Source organism: Ursus americanus, chromosome 31 (assembly GCF_024610735.1).
Source record: "Ursus americanus isolate L20-20 chromosome 31, mUrsAme1.1.p, whole genome shotgun sequence".
NCBI classification, from domain to species: domain Eukaryota; kingdom Metazoa; phylum Chordata; class Mammalia; order Carnivora; family Ursidae; genus Ursus; species Ursus americanus.
Window position 1 is genome coordinate 30,439,537 of NC_142157.1, and position 21,825 is coordinate 30,461,361.

Below are 21,825 nucleotides of genomic sequence, written 5' to 3' on the forward strand. Positions count from 1 at the left end.
TGGGGAGCCATTTCCTAGCAAGAGCTGGCACAGAGGGCCTCTCGGACCTGGGCAAGGCAGTTCTTCTTCATCCCTCTCTCTGAAGCCCTTGCTGCTGAACCCCACAGTAGATTCTGTCAGTGAACACCTGGGGCCTTGCCAGAGATTTGTCTCTAATGGAGTGTGGTGCTGGGCAAGCCCTGTGAGGTGTCTCAATGGAAATATCTGGAGTGGGCTAGATGTCCTTAGAGTCTTTTGAGGTTTGAACTTTGAGCTCTGAGTTTCTAAGAGCTCAGTAGTCTCAAGCTGGAAAACCAGCTCCTCTGGAGGTGAAGTGAGAAACATGACAGCAAAAGACAAATGTGTGTAAGGACACCCCCCCTTTTTCGGGGGACAGTTAATTTTTTTCATCCTTATTTATAAGGCCAATATACATCATTGCCAATGCTTGTGAACAATTTTGGAAAACTTTCACTGGGTCTTATTTTTATTACACCTACCTAGTTTTTAAAGACCATCTCTATTCAGTCCTACAGATGCTCAGAAGTCACAAAGAAACCTAGGCTATTATAGTTTGCAAATACTGGGAATTTCGGAAACTATCCCAAGTCATGTAGCTCGATAGTGGCCAAGTTGGGCCTGTAGCCCAGCCCTCCTCGTCCCCAGCACAGCCAGCTCAGGCTCCCACCCCCAGGCCTCCCGTCTCCTAATTCCCTTCATCAAATGTTCATTAAGTGCTAACCATATATTTAGCACAGTGCTAGAACTTGTGGGAGATGTTTTCCCTCAAGGAATTTCTGATCCAATTGGTAAAGTTGTCCTTAAAATGAACATAATAAGCCCCAGCCCCATGGCCTACAGCAGAATGGAGAGTCCTACAAGATGAAGAAAGGAAAACTCCTTTTTCTTGACATTGGACCTCTGCAGAAACCAGTTGGGACAGATCTGGAAAAAGAACAGATATAAGGCCAAAAGGAGAGTTGAGACGCAGAGAAGAATAGTAGGAAGGGGAAGACAAAGACGGGATCCCAATTCTGTTCCGGGATTGAGATAATAGTCGCTGTTGTCCCCTTTCAAAAAACGCAGCTTTGTTCCAATTCAACTTTGAGTTCACAAGTAGGTATTTCTTTCAGGGGGTTGGGGGGGAATAGACAAGCTTTGATTCCAAAAGACTGGGGACTGTCCTCCTTAGTTAGAAATGAGGAGAGGGTGTGCACATGATCCGTATACTGCCAAGTTTCTGAGTCAGCCTGGGTAGGGGGTACATTGGCAACCTCATGGTTAGATTATGTCGAAGAACTAAAGATAAAAATCCTTTGACCTGTTTCAGAGTTCTCCTTTACCGGCGGTTTCGTTGTAAAACCTCACCGGACCTGCTACTGTCACTTCTTGTTGGTTGTGTGTTTCAGTGAGCCAGTGGTTAGGCTTGGAAATGATTAACTGCTAATGACAATGATTTTCTTTCCTTCGCTTTACAATGGGCAGCCTATTTCTCCTTCCTCTCCTAGTGCCTTTGCTGGACAAATAACATTTCAGTAAGAGTAAATAAAAAATTTTAAGAAGAGATATCATCATAAACTAACCACCCCATTCTTTTCATTTTTCATGTCTTTTTCCCTAGTTCTTATATCCATGCACCTGTATTTTTACCTGATTATAATCATACTGTTGATACGGTTATGTAATCTGATTTTTTCCTCTAGATTACACTGTAAACATTTTTCCTGTTTCCAAGGACCTTGTGATTCTTATTTAACGGCTGCATAATACTGCAGAGGACGGACGTTGCATTGAGTTCGCCATTTCCCTGTTCTTGGCCATCAAGTTTGTTGCCAGTCTCTCACAATCACTCAGCTCATGGGTGTAGATGTAGTTTTTATAGAGACAGAGAAAATGTCTTCGAAGCGATTGGCTTTTGAAAGTTGAAATATACAAGTGGCTCTAGCTACACCGTGTGTCTAGCAGATAAAAAGATGGCGCAAGTTGTAAAAGCCCGCGTGTGGATGGCGGCAGATAGTAATTCTTAGGGAAGAACAGAAATATCACCAGTAGTTTGTAACTAACATACACAGTGATACTCATTGTCATGATTAATAACCCAAACCTGAGAAATACTGCTACACAGTGCCGTTCTAGCCTCTCCTTTTGCCCCCTTAGGCCAGTACATTGCTGGTACTTTCTGCATTAGACTACTAATTAGCGTCCCTTGATTTGGCTTCTAAGCATCAGTGCAGGATGCCAAGAGGCATGTGCTGCTTTCTGGGCAGAAGTAAGAAGGTCTCATGTTGGCTTTATGCTAGCAGGTGGGGAGTGGTGGTGGTGGTATATATAGCAGGTGAGGGCAGGTGGTGGTATGGGCAGCAGGTGCGGGAGCAGTATATAGAGCTGGGGGGTGGTATGTATAGCAGGTGGTATGTATAGCAGGTTGGGAATTGTATATAGAACAGATGGGGGGGTATTGGTATATACAGCAGGCAAGGGGTAGTGTAGATAGCAGATGAGGGGATGTGGCGGTATACACAGCAGGTGGGGGGTGGTATAGAGAGCAGGTGAGGGGGTTGGGCAATGTACTGAGGGTCGGGCTGGTTACTCCTGTGTCCTCCTGCCACAGGAATTTAAGCTAGTCCTGGAAGAAGCATTTCACACCTTGCAGGAGAGAAAGATTTGGGTGTCGGGTGGAGGGGTCCCAAGCCCTGAAGGTGGCGGCAGAAGGCGACTGAGGGAAATGGGGCGAGGAGGGCGGAGCTGAAGGGCGGGCTACGGAGGAGACCCCGGGGCGAGCTGGGCTCCCGGTGAGGCTGGCCTGCCGGGTTTCTCCCTGGGGCAGTAGAGACCCGACTGGGACCCGGGTAGACACAGGGCGGGCTGGAGGCGGGGCGCGCGGGGGCGAGGGGCGGGGAGGCGGGGCGGAGCACGTCTGCGGCCGCGGAGCCCCGGAGCTGTCCCTTGCGCGCGTCCCGCCTCGTCCCAGTGCCACCGCCGCGCTCTCGACCCCGCCATGCTCCTGCTGCTGGGGCTGTGCTTGGGGCTGCCGCTCTGCGCGGGGTCTCTGGAAGACGCGCGGATCCGGGATGACACTTCGGAGCAAGTAAGTAGACTTGGGAGGACCTAGAGATGGCCCCGGGCTCAGGGTGCCATTCCTTCCCGCCGCCTTCTTCGGGCGCGTGGCTGTTGGACAGATTCCCTTGAATGGCTCCTGGACGCAAGGAAGGAAGGGATCACCCCCATCTCCTGTCACATCGTCCCTCCTCCTCTCCGTTCCCCAACTTTCTGCTCGCAAGCTTCCGCATCTATTGGTCACTCTTGGCGAGAGTTTGGATGGTGAACTTTCCTGCAGAATTGTGTCTGGGACTTGAAAGCCCTGCAGAACCAAGTCTTGGCTCCTGTTGTTGATGGTGTTCAGTTTTGAGAGAGAGCCCCAAGCCAATTACACAGTTTCTTTTTTAAGATGCATGTATGGGGTGGTGTGTTGTTACTGTTGTTCCTAGCTCTTTGGAGAAAAAGCACAATCTAGAAGTTGCATACTCTCCTCCACTTTTTAAGATGCATGTATGGGGTGGTGTTGTTACTGTTGTTCCTAGCTCTTTGGAGAAAAAGCACAATCTAGAAGTTGCATACTCTCCTCCACTTTCCCCACCTGGAAACCAGGGGAACTCGACTTTCCCATTAGGTTCTTATCAGTGGGTTAGCAGTTCAAAGGTGGTCTGACGGTTTGGGAGGACCAAAAACCAAGGAAAGGCTCACTTACCAGAGTTAATATCTTGCGCATCTGCCAGAGTTTGTATTTTGAAAGGCTCAGCCTCACAGGTGGATAAAACCTGCAAGTATGAAATCTCATTGCCATGTCTGAGGAACAGAAAAGATTTTGAAAACTGTAAAACGAATCGACAAAAGTATTAATGTAAAGACCTTTTGGATCAATGGCTGTGTCCCAGTTAAAGCAGACAGTGCTTATGTGCATCTCCTGGTGCTGTTTCCACATGTATCATTTAAATTATTTTAAAATCATTTAGCTTAAAGCATGTTTCACATGATGGGAGCAAGAGATAAGTAGGCATACTTTCCCTCCCCTTTTCCAGCAGCTTGGTTTGAAGAGCAGATCTGGAAGACGGTGACTCTCTTGTTGACTCTGCACATGGATGTGCTTTCTGCACAATGAAAAAGTGATCCTTCTCTTGTAGGGTCATCAGGAGTAGTAACCAGTACAGATGCCAGGAGGCTGAGAAGTGGGTGGGGGGGAGGAGTGCTGGCTTTGGGTCCAGAAAGAAAGACTGGTCTTTACTTTGCCCTTTACAGCTGTGTGGCCTAGACAGGCTGTTTGATTTCTCTTCTCCTTCCTTTCTGGGTGGTCATGGCAGGGAATACAGCTCCTCTTGGGCATCCTTGAAAGGATCCAGCTGCTAGTTTGGGTCAAGGACTTGGTATACAGTGGGTGCTCAATAAATGTAGACATGTTAGTCAGTGGTTAAGGTCAGGGACTTGGTGTCAGGCAGCCCGGGTTTGATTCCTGGTTCTGTGACTTGCCAGCTCTGGAAGGCTGGGCAAGTTGCTGGGGGCTTCAATTTCCAATTCTGTAAAATATGGGAAATAAAAGGGTATTAAAGATTGAAGAGTTAATACTCTTAAAGTTCTTGGTACAGTATCAGTGCTTACTGTTCGCTCTTGCTGGCAGGCTTGGGCTGCTGAAGTGCAGAGGCAAGGAATTTGGGGTAAAGAGCTTGAAAGTTTTGGGGAGGGTGTGTGGGGAGGAAAGTGTGGGAGGAACCTAAACAAGGATTCTGTTTGTGAGCTAGGAGGAGGGATTAAAGCTCCAACATCTGCCAGTGCACGTAGGCTTCACACTCTAAACTTTAACTGCATAGAGTAACATGCGTTTGGCCCATTTTAGCGATTTCACGCTGCCTTCAAACCACAACAGTATTGATGTATCTTGAAAATGACACGAAAATTCCCAAGATACAAAGTTCTACAAAAATTTGCGACTTTTACTGTTTATCTCTATTTAAAAAGCACGCACAAAAAACAGCAACCTGTATGTGTGTGTGTGAATGATGTAGGATTTAAGGACTCAGGCTCCAGAATCAGACTCCCTGGGTTCAAATCCTGACTCTGCGCTCCCTGGAGAGTTACTTAATGTCTGAGTCTCTGTTCACTCATCTCTAGAATGGGGGTGGTGGGATTACTTAATTAAAAGGATATTGAAGATCGAAACTTAGAACAGTACCTGGCAATGGAGTTAGTACTTGATCTCCATAATTACGGTCTTCAAAATTATATGTAAAGTTAATTTATAAATGTAAATGAGTATGTCAATTTTATGTAAATTGTAATGTCCATGAACATGCTTATTAGCTTGCATCGCAACTGTTATTTGTTGCTTACCTTCAATTGGCAATAGTACTAATAACACCTTAAATTCAAGTCCCTTTCTCTCCTCTGGTCTTCCACCCCATTTGTAAACAATATTACCCACAGCAAGGGACTGCTCTCAGCAGTGGTCTTCAAACTTTAGTATGCAAAAGGACACTCAGGGAGCTCATCAAATATGCAGACTCGGGGCCCTGGGTGGCTCAGTAAGTTAACCGTCTGCCTTAGGCTCGGGTAATGATCCCAGAGTTCTGGGGTAGAGCCCCACATTGAGCCCTGCATTGGGCTCCCCGCTCAGTGGGGAGCCTGCTTCTCTCACTCCCTCTGCCTGCAGCTCCCCCTGCTTGTGCTCTCTCTCTCTGTCAAATTAATAAATAAAATATTTAAAAAATACACAGACTCCTGAGTCCCTACCCCACTCCCATCAGTTTAGATCCGTTAGGTTTGGGGTGGGGCCCAGGTGATTCTGATACAGATAATCCTCTGACCACATGTAGAATAATACTGCTTTAAAATCTTTCAGGAAATTAATATTAAAAAGGAAGTCTCTTGTCTAAAATCAGCCTGTTACAGATTTATCTGTTTCCTAAATTTCAAATTGATATTGTTTCCTTAAATCAGGATAGGGCCGTATTCCTATTACTATAAAAGCAGTTTTAATTTACAAAATAATGATAACCACTAATTATTGAGTGTTCCCAATGTCTCAGAGTGTTTGCTAGTGGCTCTATGTAAAAATAAGAAGAAACAGTAAAGGATATGGTGAAGAGCACTCCCAAGTGGAACCAGAGTGCCTGGGTTCAAAACTGCATCCCGGCACTAACTGGCTGTGTGTACCTGGGCAAGTAACTTAACCTCTCTGGGTCTGAGTTTCATCCTCTGCAAGATAGAATTATTACTGTCATTGGCAGGGGTAGATCTGGGTTTTTAGAAGCAATTAATGTTTACATAATTGGCAAGGCCCTCTTGAAGAAAAAGAATAGCAAATTATGACCACAAAAATTAGGTGCTAAAGTGAACATTTATTTAGGATGATAAACAGGTTACAGCACACGCCACCTTTTTACAGGCTGACAGACACCGCAGACATCACCCATTGTTGAGGGACTGTACAAATGAGGGATCCCGAAACTTACATTTTTATTAGCTTCTAAATAATAATAAAATAATAAACCCACGTCTGCTCTTGCAGTTGCTGTGAAGATTAAGTGGGTTAATTCGCACGAAGTGCATGCATTCAGTAAGCACTAAAGTACTATGTTATTTGTTTGTTTATGAACAGCCTGGTTAAATCTCTGACTACCACTGCAAGGAAAGTCTCAGTGCTTGCTTTCCATGAGAACCACAGAAGCCCACCCGGGGGAAGTGACAGAGCGAAGTGACACGTGCAGAGCCTGGGTTAGAACCCAGGTGTGCTGAATGCCAAAGCTGGGCTTTCAAGGACTCCTCCAAAGACCAAGCCACTTTCATATTTATAATGTAGTAGAATTTGTTTCAATGTGATTTTTATTTGTGGCTCCTGGCATATGAGTAGTGTTCAATAGATGCTTGTGGTACCACATCGATTGTGGGGATACATTTCTGATTCCCTGAATTGAGAATTTCTGGAGTTTTAGTTTTTTATAATCTGCCACTCGGAACCAAACCTCTGCATTTGGAAACACAAATCAAGAATCAAGACAACAATTTTTTGTTTTTGTTCTTAACTCTTTATAAAGTCAAGTCAGTAGAAGATTTTGTGGGCTTCAGACCACTCAGGACTGTCTCCTTTACGGGCATGGGTGTGATTGTTAAAAAGGAGTCGTCAAACTGAATGGGAAGGAGGATATTGTGGGAGAGAGTCCAGAGGTTTACTCACTCCCAAACGAGCCATCTCATTTCATTAAGTGGAAGGGGGAGGTAGTAGAGGGGCCTATTGAGAACCAGGTCCATGAGTTGTATGAGACTTCATTTTCCTACCCAGCAATTTCCCCCACACCTTGTATGCTCCGTTGAAAGCAGTCTTGCCTCCCGTGCTGTCAGAGTTCCAGTCGGAGACCCTGGCTAGCTCTCTGTAGCTAACGAGCGGCTGGCTGGCTCCATTTAGGAAGATGGGGCCATGGGATGGAGACCTAAGCTTTTTTGAATCTTGTCTTTTTTTCCTAGAGGCAAAGTCCATTTCCCTTGTTTTTCACAGGTGAAAAGATACAGTGACTTGCCTAAGGCCAGTCGCCTTTTTTTTTTTTTTTTTTTTAACCTACCTGGAAATTGTTTGGAATTGTAGCCCAGAAGTGAAGTTTCTTCTTCTGTGGCTGAGGTTATGGGCACTCTGAATTGCAGATGGCGATTAGCTGAACACCCTGGAGAAACATTACTCGAAGGAATGAAACTTCTGTGCTAGGCATGTGGAGTTACCCAAACAGGAAGGAATCTTCCCAGATGAATTGTTCTCAGCCCAGGTGACAGACTGCAATGCGTTTCCAACCTGTAGCCCTAGGTTTTGTGTCAGGCCCTCTGGCAGATCTCTGAGGCTCTGACTCCTGAGTTCCTGGCTCTTGGTTTCAGGATCAGAACACCCTCAGGGGATGGGGGCCAAGTTGTAGGTAGGTTCCCAGTGAGCCCTGTAGGAACTCAGCACTTTCGTCCCTTGATGGGGGGTGGGGGTGGGGGTCCAAATGCAGCGTTCCTTGGATCTGTTATGGGACCCAGACATCTCTGTTCCATCAACCTGGGTCACTACAGCATCCACGCCAAGAGGGAATTCTGCATATTCTATCTTTCACCTAGGTTAGAATTAGGTTTTGCTGTTTTCCTCTCTTCCCATGCTCTTTCCCATTTATGGGCTTTTTGGAATGCTGTAAGGGTATTTCTCTTCTTTTCTAATCTTGATCCAACACTGTGATAAATCTGGGGGGGAAATACAGTCCCTATGACTCAAATTATGAATATTTAAGCAATGCCTGCCATCTTTTACCTACAGCTGGACTAACTGATAATGTAGATGGGAGATTCCAGACTCTACAGGCCAACAGTGTTATTGCTGCATTTTTTTGTGCAAAGGAGATCTTCACCAACCCTCTGCCTCCTGGTAGTGAGTGCTGCTTGGTCCATACGAGTTGGAGAGGCAGTGGTAGGTCTCTGAAGCTATTTCTCAGCATAGCTCCTGTATTGAACCTGGTGCTCCATCAGTTTCTCCTGCCCTCCAGCGAATGCCTGCATGACTGACTCAACCGTACCTCCAGGGGCACAGGGGCACAGCGAACTCTATGTTTTTTCCATTTCCTTTGTAACTTACAAAAACTACCCTCTCTATTAAGTTTTCATGAGTATGTTTCTTTCTTTCAAGTTATATAGTATGGTCCCTGATGGTAGGGATCATGGCTTATGTTTCTCAATAAATATCATGGCCTGGACATCTCGTGTTCTGATGCTGGAGAAATAAGCTCAGTTCAGGAGGAGTAAAGAATCTTATTTGGGCCATCTCTTAAGTCTATGATTTGGAGCCCCCAAGCTCTTGATATTACTACTCATGCACCCTTGACAGTGAGCTGGAGTCAGTTACATATCTGTCCATAAACCCTGCTCCCAATTTCTTATGAGGCTTTGGGAAACACCCAAACAATAAAAGGGTTCAGGAATTCCCAACTAAAAACAACGATGACAACATTGGTGTTATTTCCAGTTCCAATCCTCGCTGGCACCAGGAGTCTGTCTGTACAGGGAAGCTTTGATTCTGATTCAGTCTCCTTTAAACTTGGACTGAAGCGTTGCCATAGCGATCCCCTGAGACATCAGATAGTCATCTCAAAAATGAAAAACCAACTTCTCCTGTTCTTCTTAAAGCTTGTTTATTTTCTTGGAAAACCTATTTTACAGAGGAGGAAACTTCAAAGAAAATACTTGAGATCAATCACAGCTCATAATACCTGAGAGAGGTTGGGCTTTCCTTCTGACCACTGCTATGTTAAGTGGTCCCCAGCCTATTCCACAATTTGAGGAAGGGAAAGGCCTGACATGAACCTGCAGAGCTGGTGAAGACCTTGCCCAGAATGGCTTTCTGTGGACAGTATCTCACACAACACCTCGTTTTAGAGAGAGAAACCGGTATCCTCCTATTAATTGTTTGGTTCTCATTTGGACCCGGGGTGGCAAGTGTCAACCTAAATTCTATACTATTTCTCCTATTCTGTGTTCTATACAGTAGGAGGCTCTGTAATGGCTTATAATGATAATTTACAATTATATATATATATATATATATATACACACACACATTATTATATATTATATATATATATATTCCCCCCCCCCAGGGAAGATCAAAGGAGGATTGGGATTAAAACAGTACTGTGATGACTTTAGCTTACCAAACAGGAATATCTTTATTGGTTTTTTTTTCTGTTACAGAAGTAAAACATGTTAATTTGTAAAAAACCGAGATGACGCAGAAAAGTTTAAAGAAAAAGAATTCAACCACCTGAAGGTAGCAGCCATTAGAATGGTGGTGCACTTTCTACACATATAAACACTGACGCTTACAAAAATTAGATCATGTTGGGGCGCCTGGGTGGCTCAGTCGTTAAGCGTCTGCCTTCAGCTCAGGGTGTGATCCCGGCGTTCTGGGATCGAGCCCCACATCAGGCTCCTCCGCTGGGAGCCTGCTTCTTCCTTTCCCACTCCCCCTGCTTGTGTTCCCTCCCTCGCTGGCTGTCTCTCTCTCTCTGTCAAATGAATAAATAAAATCTTTAAAAAAAATTAGATCATGTTAACTATAATGTTTTGTTACCAGATTTAGTCACTTAAATGTGTCATGGATATATTAATCAGGTTAGTCTGTGGTCACAATGTCCTAAAAATCTCAGTGTCTTAAATACCACACATTTATTTCTTATTTCTTTTTTTTTTTTTTAAGATTTTGTTTATTTATTTGACAGAGAGAGAGACAGCCAGTGAGAGAGGGAACACAAGCAGGGGGAGTGGGAGAGGAAGAGGCAGGCTCCCAGCGGAGGAGCCTGACGTGGGGCTCGATCCCAGAATGCCAGGATCACGCCCTGAGCCAAAGGCAGATGCCTAACGACTGAGTCACCCAGGCACCCCTACACATTTATTTCTTGCTTAGACAACCTGCTCTTCTTGGGTCGATGGTGGTCACTTGAGAAGTTGGGCCCGATGAGCAGCTACCATTTCCAACATTGCTAATTACTGTACCAGAAAGCAAAAGCAGTTCAGTAGGATTGTACGTCTGTAATTAAATCACTTGACCCAGAAGTGACGAATGCTACTTACATTCCTAACTTACTGGCTGGAGCTAGTTGCACAGCCCCCTGCCTTCCCACAATGGGCCCAGGAAATGCAATACTACTGGCAGACAGCTAGGGAAATGTTTGGTGAACAACACTGAAGTCCAGTAAAGTGAACGTTTCTTGATGCCAATAAATACAGATACACCATTCTTTTCTTTTCTTTTTAAAAAAGATTTATTTATTTGAGAGAGAGAGAGCTCGATTCAAGCAGGAGGGGCAGAGGGAGAGGGAGAGAGAATCCCAAGCAGACTCCGGGCTGAGCGAGGAACCTTGATGTGGGGCTTAGTCCCACGACCATGAGATCATGACCTGAGCCAAAACCAAGAGTCGTATGCTTAACTGACTGTGCCACCCAGGCGCCCTATACATCATTATTTTCTATAGCTGTGTAATTAATCCATATATCATAATATACTGAATATATTGAATAATATACTGAACCAGACCTCTTTTAAAAGATATTTTAGGCTTTTTCTAATTATTAACAATTGTTTTATAAGAATTTCCTTATTTTTTTCCTCTTATGGTGCTTTTCTGTAAGTAGAATTTCTAAATTAAAAGACATGCATACTGATGGGAATGGAAAAATGTTGCAGCCACTGTGGAAAACAGTTTGGCAATTTCTTAAAAAGTGAAACTTCAATTTACCCTATGACCCAGGGATTCCACTCCTAGATATCTATGTCCAACACGAAGACTTGTATGTGAATGTTTATAAAAGTTTCACGTATTCGTAATAGCCAAAAACTGGAAAAAACCTGAATATCACCGGGTGAATGGATAAACAAAATGTGTCATAGCCATACAATGGAGTATTATTTAGACATGAAAAGGAATGAAGAACTGATAAATGCTACAACAGGGATGACCTTGAAAAGATTATGTTAAGTGACAAAAGCCAGTCAACGAAGACTATATATTGTATGATTCCATTCTTTGAAATGTACAGAATGGACAAATCCACAGGGACAAAGCAGATTAGTGGTTGGGAGATGACAGGTAAGGGATGCAGAGTTTTGACATAATAAAAATGTTCTAAATTGATGGTGGTGATGGGTGCACAGCTCTGTGAATATACTAAAAAACATTGACTTGTGCACTTTACATGAATGGGTTATATTGTTTGTAAATTACACATCATAGAAATGTTAAAAAAAAAAGATACACATCAAGTCCAGGCATATTTTTCCAGTTTTTGATTAACATTATCCAACTGCCCGCCAGAAAGGACAATTTGTTACTCACAGCAATAGTAGCTAACACTTTATTGGAACAGTGATTTGCTATGAATAATGTTCAACATCCAGCTAGGACTTTTAAGTTAGTCAGAATGGCTGATTAATTAATACAATTTTTCGTAAATGAGGATTTTATCACCTTCCCATGCCTCTCCTCCCCATGTGGGAAAGTATAGTTAAATAACCAGAAAAAACACAGTGAGAAAATTCAAGGTAAGTTCAGTTATACTTGCAGAGTTTCTTAAAGTTTTGAGTTGAATAACTGAACCCCTCAGTGTAGAACTGAATACATTGACTCATTGTCACAGACACAATTGCAAAGAGCTTCTTTTGAAGCCAGAAATAGAATAAAATGGAATACAGATATTCTGATGAATTCTTTGTGCTTGTCGTTTCATGCTCCTCCAACAGACAGAAGAACACGCAGGGGATGAGACAGTGCTATCACGGCTGAAGCAGTCAACCAGGGCTGAGGGGGATGGGCTCTAGCTCTGGCCTGCAGCTCCTTCATCGAAGGTCCAATCTACTTTTCAGGATGGACTGTCTCTTCTGTGAATTTGAATCGATCCTAACCCCCGTCATGTAATGCATTTCAGAATGATATTCACAATCATATTTCATAACTCTCTTCTTCTTATAGGTTGGACCCAGGGTGCCGAGGCAAACCCGACTGCTGCAAAGGCTGGTATGTATATTCCTGGTACATCTCCAGTGTCTGTGCCCTCACAACTCTATGTACTTTGGACCAGGCCCTAGCTTTGCTTGCAACTCCTCCAAAGCTTGTAAAGTTGCTTGCGGAAGAATGCTGACATTAAACAGTGTAGCTTTCATAAGGCTTTCTTGAAGTGGACTTTTCTTTCTGGAAAGAGACCTGATTATTTCAGAAGGGCTCTAAGGACAAAGGATGGAGTTTCAAAGCCTTTAAAAAGATAAGAAACTTAAATGAACCTGTACTTTTTATGGCATTCTTACACAAGAAATAAAGGCTTTGTAGTGAAGGAAACAACTAAAGCAAGCAGAGTCCGCCTTGGTAGCTCACAGCTTCACGGAATGGAGTTGAGCAGGGCTCTTGGTGCATGTTGGAGGTGATCGGATTGCAATTTGGGCAAGTGTTCAGGGACTTGAAGAGCTTATTTGAACCAATCCCCAGTCTTCCTTACACTGCGTATGCAGACATGTATCAGAATGTGAGGACATGCCTTTGGGCTCGGGGATGTGGATTGGGCAGCAGTTCCTCAGGGGTTAGGCATCCCTGCAGCGCCTCTCTACACCTGGGCGGTGTCTGAGTCAATTCTAGCTTTAGCATGACCCATGTCACGATCATTAACCGTCTTTGCCGGGCTGCGACATTGTGTTCTTATTATTCCCTGCGTGGTTCCCCTTCTCCCTTCGTTCTCCCGATCCTCCCAAGTTTGTTAACTTCATGATGATACTTTCATGTTTGTCTCCATGTTCACATAATCGTAGACAGACATACATGAACATAAACACGTCAAGAATTGTGAAGAGCCTGGATTTTCCCCAGCTTGCAAGCCAAGGAGTGAATTTGTTGCCATTGCATGGATGCCAGCAGAAAGAGGAGACTCCTGGGTCAGAGACAGAGGCTGATTATTGCTCACAGAATAGCAGTGCCAGAGTGTCAGAGTTTGTACCATTCCTGGGCCCCATCCCATTCCCGAATGTTCATATGGAGAGCACCCGAAGGCACCAACACACGAGAGGAGGAACCGCATAGGGAACCTGACTCTAATGAGGACTAAACCTGCCTGATCTTTGTCCCTGGACGGGCACATTCTCTTTATTATTCTAGATACTAAACCAGCTTCCCCTTTGTTCTGGAGGGAGATCCCACCTCACTCTTCCAGAGCTGTTCACTATCCGAACATCCTTGAAAAGACAGTTTAGAACAAAGAGCTAGTGCCTCTGCTCGAAAAATGGGCAGAAATACCAGGGACTCCTGGAGAATAGTCTCCCGTCAAGACCTGTACACATATTCGTTCGTTAATGCATGCATCCATTCCAACTGGTCTTTTTCTGAATGCTTACTATCTACCCCGCACCATTGTAGGCATTGGGTATACAGCAACGAACAAGACAGACCAAAGACCCTGTCTTTCATAGACCTTGAATTCTAAAGTGGGGCAGAGATAGACAAAAAACAAAGTGAATAAATGAATGGTATTAGTAACGGAGAAGATGACAGGTGTCACTGAGAAAAAGAACACGCCAGAAGAAAAGGGTGGAAACAGAGACATTTGTATATATGAGATTTCTGATCATCGCTTTCAAACAGTGGGATCATATAATGACAGCTAAGGCTCACTGAGGGCTTGCTGTGTGGCTGGCATTATTCTAAGTGTGCCGCGTGTCATAACTTAGTCACTCTTGTACAATTCTGTGAGGCGTTACAGACGAGAGGCTCAGAGGGACTGAGTGACTCACCCCAGACTACATGTTTGGGAAGAGGTGGCAGAACCAGGATTTGAATCCCACATCTGGCTTCCGTGTGTGCTCGTAACACACACACCGCCTTGTCAAGTACAGGTCTTTTTTCCCATTTCTTACTATTTTTCAATCCACAGTGTGTCATTTGGCCTAACTGTAGCCATTCTTTTAGATAATGAAAAATATTCCATGTTGTTGGCACACCGTAATTTATTAAGCATTCTCCTTAATAAATTGGATGAGCTTTCAATTTGTCTGCAGTTTCTTGGCCCCCATAAAAAATGCTGCAAAAAAAATTTTTTTGTTTATTCTGTTATGTGGATGCTGTTTAGTCTATGGCCTAGATTTTCAATAGAAAGATTGCTGGGTCCAAGTGCGTGGACATTTGACATTTTGATAGATGTTGGACTGCTTTTGAATACTATTGCTCTTAATACTCTGTGTTAATTCCATTTCTATCAGCAATGATAAATATGAACACTTCTGCCAGCAAACACACAGTCACTCTTTTTGGCTTATCGGTCTCTTAGATACAAAGTGCTGTCTCATTGTCCCTTTAACTAGCATTTGCCTGACGACTTACAAATTTAGACTTTTTTTCCTATACATTTATTGGCCATTTAGAGTGGTTCTTCTGTGAATTATTTGTGTGTGTGTGTGTGTGTGTGTGTGTGTGTGTCCTGTACCCATCTTTCTATTGTGTCTTTTATCCCCCAATGGTCAGTATGTGAGAGATCTTTGTATGGATGGCTACTCTGTCTTCCAAATTGGAAGAACTCCCCCGTCCAGATGTGTCATTTGTTGATTAACTTTGTTTATGATATGTTTTCCATGTAGAAGTTTTAAGTTCCTTAATAATTAAGTTTACCTTTCCTTTATAGCCTTTGAGTTTTCATTTTTGGTTTTGAAGATATTCTTGACCTCAGAATATGTATATAATCGCTTAGATTTTCTTAGAAATCTCTAAGAATTTTAAGTCTTACTTTCACGCACATTATGCATTTTTACCATTAACTTTATTTATACATCCAACTGGTACCAGAATGATCTTTCCAGCAGTAGACCTGATGCATTATTCTCTTTTGCAAATGTCTTCGGTGACTCCACGTTCCCTATGGGATAAACTCCAAGGACATGTAAAGCCCTGTGTGATCTGACTGTGTTGCCTCAGTTTATCCTGTGAGTCTCCCTTTCTTTCATGCTGTAGCTGTCCATACTAATTTGAAGGTCTCTGGATGTTCTCTAACTAATGAATAGAATGTGGATGGCAACAGCTGTTCCTCTCCTATCACTGCCAGCTCATGAACCACAGGGATTTGCTTGATTTTCTTGTGAACTAATTAGATACCCTTTTTATGACACTCTCTGGCAACACATATGCAAAGAAAATTTGTATTTTAGAAAGCAGAGGGTATCTTTGTATCTGAGTATCCATGGTCCTTAACAGATAGTGTCCTGATTTTCACTGTCATCATTTAACCTCTTAGTGGCAGGATCATGTCTTGGCATCTTCTTCATAGCAGGTATTCTAAAATTTATACTTGGGGTTTGTTATAAGCGGATATGGTGAGACATGAAGACCTGGAATTGACCATCAGGAAGGAAAAAGTTTATACTCAAGGTCCCGAGGAACAGGAGGTACCATACTGGTCTCTGGTTGTCTAGGATCTGGCCCTGGGGTGACTTGGGGGAAGGGGGATCTTGGCTTGGTGTGCGAGAGCTTGACAAAGGAGGTGGCTGGGAGTGTGGGCTCTGGACGGGTGGGTTGTGCGTCAAAGGTGGGCTCATGCAGGAGCAGTGTGCCGTCTCTAGGAATTAGCTTTCCCTGGGAGGTGACAGTCTCTTCAGGAGCAAGGCCCCAAATGCCAGAGCATCAAGAAGATAGAAAATATAGTCAACCAGCATGGTGCTGGGCGTCGTTACCTCACTGAGGGCTAGTTACGTGTGTGTCTGTCTCCTTTGTCCCAGCTCCAGCCATGGTGGTTTCTCTTTTGTTAGGAGGTGTATAGAGTAGGGTTTTTTTCTTAACATAAAGGTGATAATTGCATTATATGTTTCCTTTCCTCTGATCACAATGAAAGGTTGCTCAGTAGAATGTATTACTACAGTCAGTTCAGAGCTGATGCTACCCTCTGTCTACAGAGGAGTAAAATTGTGTCACCCAGGTGGCAAATACAGCCCCCAGGGAGGTGCCTTGCCTGAAAGTAACGACAGTATGGTCTGGGTTGTTTTTCTTTACAGCCCCCAGGGAGGTGCCTTGCCTCAGTAACGACATTATGGTCTGGGTTGTTTTTCTCAAAAAGGAGAGACATGAAGGTTCATTGAAGGTCTCTGGAACCAGAGTCCACCAACTGCCAAATGTCAACCTTCTCCTTTATGAAGTGAGGGGATGCGGGAGTCATGATTTTGAAGGTTCTCTACCATCTCCAAAATCATTTCTTCTCATTGTCACAGAGAACCATGAGACCAGAATAAAACAACAAAAGGTTAATCTTCTGGGAAGAGTCCTGGTTCTGACCAAACATGGCGCAGTTAATTTCCAGATGGCATCTTGGGTAATTCAGGACATCCTCCTTGTGGCTTGATTTTAAGTGACTCACATGAGTCACACAGAAGGCTTTGGTCCCTTGAGCAGCTAATTAAGACACTCCCTGCCTCAAACTGCTTTTCCATCTGCTTAGCCTTTGTAGGAAAAATAATGAAGAAGCTGTTTTGTCACAGAAAGACTTGATTTTGCCTCCGATTTTCCAGTTGACATCCCCAAATGAAGTAATGGGTTAACTATAAATATGGAAAGCATGTTGGATTTTTAAGAACCGTGCATTGGGAAAAACTGAAGCAACTATTTTCTGTCCTTCCTTTTATGACAAATTTTCACAAACCTCTGCCTTTCCAAATTCTGCATTTGGCCTTGGGCATGGCGTTTTCCCGACAGTCTTGTGTACCTGTCCAATGTTCTTTTCACAACGCACCGCCCTTTCTAATTAAACTGCTCAATTCTTTGTTCCAGGCATGTGCTAAGGCTCCATCCTGCTTCTATGCCTTTTGTGCTTTTAGAGTGTTCTTTTTGTTCTCCTTCACCACATGCAAATTCTGCATCTATTTTAAAACCTTTTCTTACTTTTACAGACCTCACTGATTTCTCTTTCTTCTGAACTCTGGAAGGTCTTCCAGGCAACTAGTGAATATGTACATCTCTATATATCTTCCTGTGTTGCTTTCTCTTTTTTGCACTTTCTTCCCAACGTGATCATAAGCGTCTTGAGCAAAGGATCCGCGTGTAGCAGGTCTTCCCAGTCCTTCATGGAATTTAATCTAGAGTAGTGGTTAAAAAATTCAGGTTAATTACCATTTCTTTTTTGGGGAGATGTGTATTTTTCTTTCACTGTTAAAGATTCAAAAATTCAATTCCATTAATGTTTTTGACTTTTACTCTATGCTGACAACTATGGGTAAAAAAATAAATAAATAAAAGGAATAAGCCACAGTCCCGCTCTGTGTACCGTCTCGTAGGGACAGGGGAAGGGGTGAGCAGCTTGGGGGTGGGGTAGGTGTGGGCATAAGTGGCTTTAGTAGATTGTAGGCTGAGGGCGCTGTCTGGTAGGGCAAGGGCCACAAGACATAAGTAACAGTGGGGGCTCCTGTGGGAAAATAGTAACTGGGCAGAAGCAATAAACTAAAATAGTTTCTTGAAACTTTTCTCAATCTGTCTCTTGGGCCCATAAACTATGTGTCCTATTTTTGATGTAATATTGTGGAAAATTTCTACCATATCCATAATCTTAATTTGAGGCCAAAAAAAAAAAAATACCATAATGGTTCAGCTTAGTGTTTTGTCAGGTGTCTTCTAATTTCACATTTTAATTTTAAGTGTAATGAAATGATAATTGACAATTAACTCCTGAATAAGGACAACTCAGCATGACATCACAAACAGTCTCAAGGGTACCAAGTGAAGAAAATTTCGAATTATTGTCCGATCAGTGCTGGGCAAGGATTATCTACTGAAGGAGCTAGATTTCATTTGGAATGGCCTGCAGCTGGAGCTGTGTTTCTCTAAGCTGGGAACTTACTAAGTTCTTTTCCCAGTTATTACTCTACTTTTATATAAAAGAGGTAAGTGGTAGGTCACCGTGGCCCAGATTCAAAGATTGAATGAATTCAACTCCACCTCTCAATGGCAAGAAGAGCAAAGAATTTGTGTCATCAAAAAAAATTTGTTCAATTTTTTCATTATTCTATTAAAATACACGTAACACAAAAGTTACCTTTTAAGTCACTGTAAAGTGAACAGTTCAGTGGTATTAAGTACATTCACACCGTATACAAACATCACCACCATCCATCTCCAGAACTCTCTCTCTCCCTCTCTCCCTCCCTCTCCCTCCCTCTCCCTCTGCCCTCTCTAAAATAAATAAATCTTTTTAAAAAATTCATTCACGTTGTAGCATGTGTCAGAATTTCCTTCCTTTTTTTGAGTCATATTCCATTCTATGTCTAAACCACATTTTGTTTATCCCTCCATCTGTCAATGGACACGAGTTGCTTCCATATCTTGGCTCCTGTGAATAACGCTGCTCTGAACATAGGTGTATAGATTGTGGCCGCTTTTAATCTAGTAGGAACAGAGGGCATCGATAAGCAGAATAGGCTCGGAACAAGAAAAAATCTAGTAAGAACACAGTGAAAATGGCTACCCACCCTCAGCCTTAGTGTTTGTGAGACAGTTGGGATTGGTGGGCATGGGGAGCTGGGAGTATGGGACTTGGGTCTGATCTAGACCAGTAGCCACCATTAGTCCCCGCAGCCTATGGTCATGCGGGAATGTGCATCCAGAGTTGCTCCTGCAATCTGTTCCAAGAGAAATGGGCATTGTGGGCTTCTATGTGAACTTTCCAATTTTTAAATGTCCCCTTAATGAAAAATTTTAAAAGATTGTGCAAGTCAAATAAAAATGCCTGTGGTCTATATAATTTGAGATTTCTTCCTGAAACACACCAATCAGTAAAGGTACGTTAATGACTGATAATCAGGGTTTTATCTTTTTAAATAATGCAGACCAGGGATCAGCAAACTTTTACTTAAAGGAGTAGGTAGTAGGTGCTTCAGGCTTTGCAAGGCTGTACAGTCTGTCACAATTACAGAACTACTCAACTGCAAAAAAAATAGCCACAGACAATATGCAGATGAATGGATGTAAATGAATTTATGTCCCAATAAAACTTTATTTACAAAATCCTGTGGCCTGTCTGCCGTAGTTTACTGACTGCTGGTATAGATGAGTCAGAGGGCAGGGGCAAACAATCAGGAAAAATAATCATAAAGGGTTGATGGGGGATAGGGGACTGGTTAATTAAAATATAGAGCATCTATAAAAAGAAAGTCCTGTGCATTTATTAAAGGACGAATGAGAGGGATTGGTTTGTACGGTGGCAGATTGCATTGTTCACCGATAGCAGCACTTTGATACTCCACTCCTCCCATTGAGATAGATAGGGTCTGGATCTGAATCTGCCTTTGAATTCAAATATACTTTTGCACCTCTTTTGCCCAGTAGAGTATGGTGGAAATGATGCTATGTGACTTTCAAGGTTAGGGCATAAAAGGGGATATAGCTTCCACCTCGATGTTGGGAAATGTGCACTCATGAAGCCTCTAGCTTGCATGTCATCGGTCAGACTAATGTGTGAGGTAGTCCGTGCTATGGTTAGCCTGAACTTGACCATGTGGAAGGACCGCATAGAGAGGCCCTGGGACAACATGAGATAGATGTCAGCCAGCCCTGAGCTGCTTCAGGAGCTCACTCTTACAGCTCCAGCCTCCCCCCCGCGACCCCCCGCCAGCCAAGTCTTTCTAGAATTCCTGACCACAGAAACCACAAGAGAAAATGCCATGGTTGCTATTGTTAAACCACTACGTTTTTAGAGTGGTTTGTCATGTAGCATTAGATAATTGGAACATGCGCAGATATAGAAAGAGGAACACGCTGTACTGTTAGGTGAAATTAAAGCAAATCAATACAACATGTATTTATGGAAGGGTATCCCAAAAACTGTTAATTTAAGTATTTCCTCTGGGGAACAGAACTGTAGCTCCAGGACGGGAGGGAGACCATCGTGTTTCCTTTTATTTTCTGCGTAATTTGAGGGTCTTACCATGTGCATATGTTACTTGATACTTTTTTAAAAACTGGTTTACATTTTATTTTTTTTTAATTTATTTTTTTAAAAGATTTTTTTATTTATTCATTTGAGAGAGAGAGACAGCCAGTGAGAGAGGGAACACAAGCAGGGGGAGTGGGAGAGGAAGAAGCAGGCTCCCAGTGTAGAAGCCTGATGCGGGGCTCGATCCCAGGACCCCGGGATCATGCCCTGAGCCGAAGGCAGACCCTTAACGACTAAGCCACCCAGGCACCCCTGGTTTACATTTTAAAGTAGAGAATGATAACTAGAATTTTCTGAGTTTGTGGGATTTTTCTTTCTTCACTTTTTTTTTTTTTTTTTTTTTTTTTTTAGGATTGGTTCCTTTTTACCTCATGCATCTATAGAATTTAAAGTTGTGCACAGTGGTATTTAGACCCTTCACAAATTCACATATATAAGAATGTAAGGATATTGGAGATAAAAGAATATGTTGAAATATGGATAATTTAGGATGAAAACCTATTTCCAGGGAAACCTAAGTGAAAGTAAAATACTGCATCTCAATTCATGCTTTAATTTATCTCAGGGTTCCATTTTGATAAGATGAGGAAATACAAAGTTTAATTTATAAAAACCCAACCTGTTATTGTGCTTTTAAGATCATTATCATTACCACCTTCCCCAGCCTTATTCTTATTGTCTTTACTGAAACATGGTGTGTGTGTGTGTGTGTGTGTGTGTGTGTGTGTGTGTGTGTGTGTGTGTGTTTAAAGATTTATTTATTTATTTTAGGGAGAGCATGGGCACATGCACAAGTGGAGGGAGGGGCGGAGGGAGAGAGAGTCTCAAGCAGGCTCCACGCTCTGTGCAGAACCTGATGCAGGGCTTGATCCCACAAACTTGACTGAGATCATGACCCAAGCTGAAATCAAGAGTTAGAGGCTTAACCAACTGAGCCACCCAGGCACCCTGAAATGTGTTATATATTTTTAATGAGATCATTTAACAGAAGCATTTGGCTAAACCACATCTAGAATCCCTTTTTAATCCAAGTCGCTTCTGGAGAGACAGATGTTGTCCTAAGGAGACTAGATTTTCATGGAGACTATTTACAATCAAGTATTTCTAAAAATTCTAGAATAGTTTCCTAAAACCCAGTTTTATTCCTTACTTTCGGCTTTGCCTTAGATTCCTGGGTCTCAGACATGGATGTAATTTTAGTGATTCATTTAATTCCTCTTAACTTAGAGATGAAGAAATATGAAGAGGGCCACCTCCTTGTGTTACTTTAAAACAGTGGTTCTCAGACTTGAACATCAGGATCCCTTGGAAGGCTTGTTAAAATACAGATTTCTGGCCCCATCCCCTGTG

The 21,825-nt window shown here is 42.9% G+C and overlaps 1 protein-coding gene across 1 annotated transcript in view; it reads left to right on the plus strand.

Annotated features, from left to right (window-relative positions):
- The first annotated feature begins 2,892 nt into the window (after nt 1–2,892).
- ITIH5 (inter-alpha-trypsin inhibitor heavy chain 5) overlaps nt 2,893–21,825 on the plus strand; it is a 78,506-nt gene continuing 59,573 nt past the window's right edge. Inside the window, exons 1-2 of the mRNA XM_045812924.2 lie at nt 2,893–3,067; nt 12,507–12,551. Coding sequence (XP_045668880.2) covers nt 2,978–3,067; nt 12,507–12,551 — 135 coding nt within the window. The 5' untranslated portion in view covers nt 2,893–2,977. The remainder of the gene's footprint in view (nt 3,068–12,506; nt 12,552–21,825) is intronic.